The 7,179-nt window shown below is 32.6% G+C and overlaps 1 protein-coding gene across 1 annotated transcript; it reads left to right on the top strand.

Moving 5' to 3' along the window:
- Positions 1-507: 507 nt before the first annotated feature.
- Positions 508-6,311, top strand: LOC111030812. Its single transcript, XM_022310502.1, has 7 exons — positions 508-3,635; positions 3,698-4,023; positions 4,091-4,234; positions 4,301-4,667; positions 4,726-5,051; positions 5,127-5,339; positions 5,583-6,311. Exons 1-7 carry the CDS (start codon positions 1,058-1,060, stop codon positions 5,652-5,654), a joined length of 4,026 nt encoding a protein of 1,341 aa, XP_022166194.1. The 5' UTR covers positions 508-1,057; the 3' UTR covers positions 5,655-6,311.
- The last annotated feature ends 868 nt before the right edge of the window (positions 6,312-7,179 follow it).

A 7,179-nucleotide genomic window follows, 5' to 3' on the forward strand; every position in this document is an offset into this window, starting at 1 on the left:
GTATAATATAAAAACTATTACTCAGCGAAATATAATTATATATTATTATTATTATTATTATTATTATTATCATCATTAGTATTATTATCATTGTATTTTCGTCTGTATTGGAATGAAAGAATAAACAAACAAATAAAGAAACAAACAAACGTATTTATGTTGTTCTTTACCTGCCTACTCTAAATTGCATAATAATACAATATTATAATTAGGTATTGTGCTGGAACGACGGATTAAAATAAAATAATATAATTTATTATAATTTATTTAATATTATTATTACTCCTGTGCCTCACGATTGAAATCGTCGTGTGTCTAATTTTTCAATTAATTATTCTACCTCCACCCGGCGTCGTCGGCGGCGTGGTTTCCGCGGTGAGTTTCCTCCAAACTATCATGGGCCTCCGTTGTTCCCCCCCCCCCATCTGCCAACCCGCCTACCCCACCACCACTCGACTATTAACAAACCGTGTGTACGGAGCCATTGTACACACACACACACACACACACTCCGTCTCGGCGGCAGCGGAAGACTCGTTTTCATTATCGGTTGATATTATTTAGATAATAATAATAATAATAATAAAATGTGTAGAATAATATTATAATTTTTTTTGTGTGCGCACCGCGTCGTGTTTCGTGATGCTGCCGCCGTGCGTTTTGTATACCGTACACTGTGATTAGTGATTAGTGTTTTGTACGTATGTGTGTGTGTTACTGTGCGCGTGTTATTACTTATTTTTAATTGCCACCGCGTTATTAGTGCAGTCCGATCGACAAACAACACTACACACACACGATAATAATTATTATATAATGTTATAATATACAATATTATATTCTAATATAATATATGTATGCATGATATACGTTTAAAATTATTATAATAGTTTTGACGTTAATTTCGTACGATGTATTGTCGCCTGTACTTGTGTTTATCTAGTAGTTGTTGTCGTCGTCGTCGAGTTTATTAATTTCATAGTTACTTACGTAATTGCAATTCACGTGTCATACGTTTGATGAAAATGCTATAGAATTATCGTTTTATCGCCTTCAAATGGAATCCATTGGCCGTTCCACTATCATGGGTAGCAACACTAATACTACAGTGTCCACCATTGCGAATGCCACTTCCTCGGCCGTAGTTGGACTCTTACTGTCACAATCCAGGCCTTCAGTGGCGACCATTATAAGTAATACAAAAACCACTGGGCTATGTCATGACAGCAATCATAGAATGCCATTGCAACACTGCGCTAACAGTAGCAACGTCATACAACATCACCAATATCCTTCTATACTAGTAGCACCATCGCCGTCGACATTGGTACCATCTTCATTGATTCATTCCACTCAGACTGGTTCAATGTTACCTGCACCACCTCAGTTAATGCTATCAACAACAACGGTTACAACCTCAGGAGTAATACCGCAGTTTCAACAGCACAATGTACCTCATCAATTAGTTACGGCTGCTACTGCACCAGTGTCCGTTACTCCTATAGTCATGCCCACTTCAAATGTCACCACTGTTGGTATGGCGTTGAGTCCCTTTGGTATATTACCACATGAGCGTGTGGTACCACACCATACACATCATCGTCACCAACTCAGAAAATTACCACCATGTCCACAAACTTCTAAAATTATTATGGACACGAGTAACACTAGCACCGCACAAATATTAACAGCACCAGTTATCAATTCACAACGTTTTTATATTGAGCCTACTCATATCAGTAACAAAATTAAACAATATGATATTCAGCCACAGCCACAGCCACAGCATAGAATCAAAATTGTCAATAGCATCTCAGATAAAAGTCTGCCAGTGGTATCTAGTGCATACGTTCCCCAACCATATGAACAACGTTACCAACCAAGAACTGCATCTCAACAAGTAGGTTATTTGTCTGTTATTACACGTACAGCAGTGCCAACGACAAATGGTGTAATGAATGACATAACAGCAAACAATAACTATTACCAAGCACAGCCTATACCATTACAATCAAAGACTTCTGATAATAATGATAGACAATATTACCATTTCGATAGTACAGTCTCGGCTAGTCAAACGCCTCAACAGCAATTAGACAATATTTTACTAATGGGGACTCCAGTTCAACGTGGTGATCCTATGCATATTGTTAAAAATTTACAATCTATGCAGACTGATATTGATTGTTATGGTGTTAAAAAAATGATTGACCAACAACCCAGGTTATTGGCTTCTGACAATGGTAAAGCCATTTCACCAACAAATTTGTTAGGTAATGGTAGTAAATGTATAATAGAGCATCAACACCAGCATCTCCAGCAGTTGCCTAAATCTTCTGTGATTGATCCATCATCGTCCTACACTGGTCAATATTTCAATAGACGTCAGCCACCACCTGCACATCTTCATCAGCATCATAATCAGCCACATTTACAGCAACATATTGTCACTGGTAATACCAAAATGTTACCTACTCCTACATCTTTAACTGTTGTTTCTGCTAATGGAAATACATATTTGGATGTACAACAGCACCAACGCCATCATCGTTGGAATTTGGACCATCAAAAACCACCCATTGTATCAACTTCTTCATGTTTTACAGGAAACATTTCCTCTGGGGTATTTCATCAGCCACCTCTGCATCAACACCATCATCAGCAGTACAACAATACAGTTCAAACATTTAATATTCAACCGCCACCATCTAGCGTTAATCATCAACATCAAAATATTTCACAACCAGCACATCATAATAATTTTACTGTGTCATCGGTAAATCCAACATATTATAGCCCTACAACTGCAATGACATCACCTACTGTTACTTCTGTAACCACTTCCAGCCCATCATTATCATCGTACGATCGATCACAAGGTAGTAATCAAAGACAACATACTAACATTTTTCAAGACTTCACCAATAATTTGCAAGGTGGAAGTTATGTTGCAAATGATGATAACAGAACATCATCTTTACCACAGGTTGTCGTTCCAAACATTGAAGAGGAATTAAGTCACCTTTGTGATGACCCCACTGCTACTACAACTACTATTAACACAACTACCACTACTAGGGCTAAACCATTAAATATTACTACTCAAAAACCTTCATTTATTGATAGTTATATCAAATTTATTCATGGTGGTACAAGCAGTGTGTCTGATAAACCAGAAGATGAATGTAATGAAAAATCAAAAAAATTATTAACACCACTAGCATCGTCATCACCAAAACCTCTATCTAAGCCTTATGTACCTTTACCGAAACCAAAGATTTTACCAACAATTGAACAGACATCATCTCGTAATGGTTCTGGGGAAGATATTAAGAAGATAAATAATGTTACAACAACAACAGATGATGATCCACGATATTTTCCATTACCTAAAACCTCATCATCTATAGCCGGTATAAGTGATGACAGAAGTGATGGCAGTAATGGTGAAAACAGTTGGTTGTCAGCAGATGACGAACACGATCAATGGTGGATATCTTCTTCAAAAGCACCTAGTAGTGCAGCAGCAACATCAGTCATAAAAAATAAAGTAGATGTAATAAACAAAACAAAAAAAAATAATAACACCATGAAAAAAAAGCGAACAAATTCTGTCGCACCGATTAAAAAACAAAGTATACCAAACTATAAGTTATAACTATTGTAATTTGTCTAATTTTTTTTTTTTTAATTTTAGAAACACAACATGTACAACAGCCTACAAGACAATTGTCTCATCGGTTGGCTAAAGAAAAAACTCAACAATTGCTTAGTAGTTTAAATGGTGAATTGGATGTAGATGATAATGATGTATTATCAGATACTGATTCCGATGTTGATCCAGCTTGGATACCAAACAATGATGATAATGATGCATCTAAAAATTCCAATTCAATCAATAGCCGTCATAAAAAGTACTCAAAAGAGCAAAGTTCAAATAGTAGTCGTCCACCATCAACCTCATCTTCAATCAATAATAATAATAATGATAATGATAATCTCGACGATTCAACACTATTTAAGGTATGATACATATTACGTGCAATTTTCATAGTTTATTTTTATATATTTTATAATTCATTTTGGGTAGTCTGGTACATTTGTGGCACTAAAACGTCAATTTTTGGATAATGGACATATGAATCCACAATATATATGGAGAGTGGACGGAAAATCATTGCTTCAAAAATTTACACGATGTAATGAAGATAATATGTATAAGAGTGTGTCAACTGTAAGAAGAACAGTAAATACAAACTTAGATCACATTTATAATTAATATATTTTTAAATGTGTTTAGTACACTGGTTGGAGTCCATCACATTATAACATGTACCGTCAAATTGATGTCCAAATTATTACAACAGATAATGGTGATAATGTTATTCCAAATAAGTCATCGGCTGTTGAAATTTTGGTACAATTATTATCTAATAATGACAACAAACCGGGTCAAAATAATGCTAAAGCCAAAACCGTTAGCTCAGCTTATCACCACATATCAAAACTAAGAGTTGATGCCATAAATTCTAGTTTATCTACAAACTCTTCAGCTTTTGTCGATGAGCAAAGTGTCATGCTACGTGCCAATTTTGATGTTTATATCCAATCGTTAGCATCACAAGCGCTGGACTCAAATTTTCTGGAAGAGATTTATCGCGAGAATGGTAAAATCTTAATACACTTCATAAATAAGAATTTTAATTCATTTTTTTGTTTTTATAGATGAATACTTTTTAAGCAATCTCCGTGCTATTGAAACAGTTACGCAAACTTGGAAACAAACTATAGATTCTACATTTTTAAAAGATTTAGTAACAGATTTGTCCAAAGTAGAAAATATATGCTCAGTTATTGCAAAGTACCCAAACATGGAAATTTGTTCAATAGATGAAAAATCTAGGAGTAATATTCATTTGCGCTGCTTAGTATGTGGCAATCAGGAATTTATGGAGAAACAACAAAAGGAGTTTGTCGAGATATCTCTATCCGGCATGGAGTACAGTTCTCGGACATTAAAAAATATTGATTCCAATATAACATTATCTAAGGTAGATATTATAACAATGTTTATAAAGTCACTTAATTAAATTTTTTTTATTAATTTAAAATTTAAATTCATTTAGACTGTACCAGTAAAGCGATTTCTCTGCTGTTCTAGCGCCCAGTGCGCAGACAAGATAACTATCTTGCATAGTCTTGAACACCTTAAATATTATATTTACAAGGAATGCTGCAAACGTGTCACTGCTGAAAATGAAAATAGCTGTAATGGTTTAACTCATGACACTACCACTGTTCTAAATCGATTGTTAGCTGATGATGAATGGATTGAAAAAGTAAGATTACTATACTGTATTCTATATTGTACTCTGTCTCAAAAGAGAATAGTCAGTTGGCTGACCAACTTTTGTTAGTACTGTTCATATCCCATAAACGATTCGGTAAAAGCTTGATCACATGCTTTTTTTGACGCCCCAACGCGTCATTCACAATGCACAAATAGTGATGATTCTCTTTTAAGACAGAGTTTAGTCATTAAAATTTGTACAATTTAATAATTTTAATTTAAATGTTTAAAGCTGTTTCATTTGGTATGTAATACATGGTCTCAAGCTAAAAGTTTTGTTTCAAAAAGCCAATCACATTGCTGAGCAGTTTCATCTTCGTAATTTCATTGGTATAATGTATATTCTAGGTATACGATATTTAAAAAAAAAACATAATGGTTAACTATTGAAATAACCATTGTCATATCATAGTACCAACAGCCTTTGTTAAATGTTTAGTGCCTTTATCCATTTTATTATTGCCATTGTTAAATTTTGTATTATATATCCAAATTATTTCTAAAAGGTTACCTTTGTACTTTTGACAGTTAAATATTTTATTTTTTTACATCATTATACAATTTGTATTTGTTATTTGTTTTCATAAACAAATCATGTGTTATCATGATTTTAATAAGTATATATATTGTTACCATAAAAGACTGTTTACTTGTCATGACCAGTGGCGCAATTTCTGAAGCCCCTTAATTTTTCTGTTTGTCTACAAATTACATAAATTATTAATGTATTTCAAAACTGAGAGTAATTAGTACCTCCAAATTGCACCTATGGTCATAAACTTGATTTAATCAATATAATTTGGTATTCAATAATTACTGTATTGTGTTAGTTAAAGAACATTGAGTCAAATTGATAGTGAATTTGTCTCCAAACAATTTAATTTTACAAATTATACAATAATTTTACTTTTGTATTACATTTTCATACATTCATTAATGTAATAAATTTTTGTCATATGAATAGTGTTATATATTAACAAGTGTATATAAATATATGTTGGGGGACGGTCCCACAATATATTTATATTAAACTTATACAACTCAATTAAATTATATTCCTGACTTCACCCTATTGAGTTAAGACATACTTCATGGAAGACTTGAACACAGTTATTGATTACATGTCAAATTGACCAACAAAAATTGATTACCACCAAGTATATTTCTTGACTTGATAGAGTATAGTTGCCACGTTATTGTAGTATTTGTGTGTATAAGTAATAAGTGTTATGCTGGCCAACTACAATGACGGGATAGGCAAGGTTAAACTATTCATAATAGGGTCCCTTGGCCTAGCTTAATAATAAAAACCCATTGTAAATTAAATTTTATTTATTGATACAAACATTTTTTTAGTCAAGACTATAGTATTCAATAAAAGAAGATGTATCATTATTTAAAAAACAATTTTCTATCTGTATTTTTTAAGTCCCGGGAACAATAATTTTATGAAGGAGCCCCAGAACTATGTAATGTGCATCCACCATTAATGTGGTATTATATTTTAAAATATTCTTTTCTTTTGATTTACCTATTTATTGACAAAAATTAAACTGTAGATGTGGCTTTAACTATCACAAAAATTAGATGTAGTTGTAATGTGGTAAAATGTATAAATATAAAATTAAAAATATGTTTTTAGTTTTTATTCACAAAATAAGAAAATCAAAATGTTAATAGTTTACTAATAGGTTAAACAAGTGAATGGACTTTAATTCTGACAATTGACAAACACATAATATTATGTATATATAATATATATTTATAAAATATATCAATTGAAATATATAAGTTATAAAAAAAAAACTCAATTGTACTTCTTCATTACC

Source organism: Myzus persicae, unplaced genomic scaffold (assembly GCF_001856785.1).
Source record: "Myzus persicae strain clone G006 unplaced genomic scaffold, MPER_G0061.0, whole genome shotgun sequence".
Lineage (NCBI taxonomy): Eukaryota > Metazoa > Arthropoda > Insecta > Hemiptera > Aphididae > Myzus > Myzus persicae.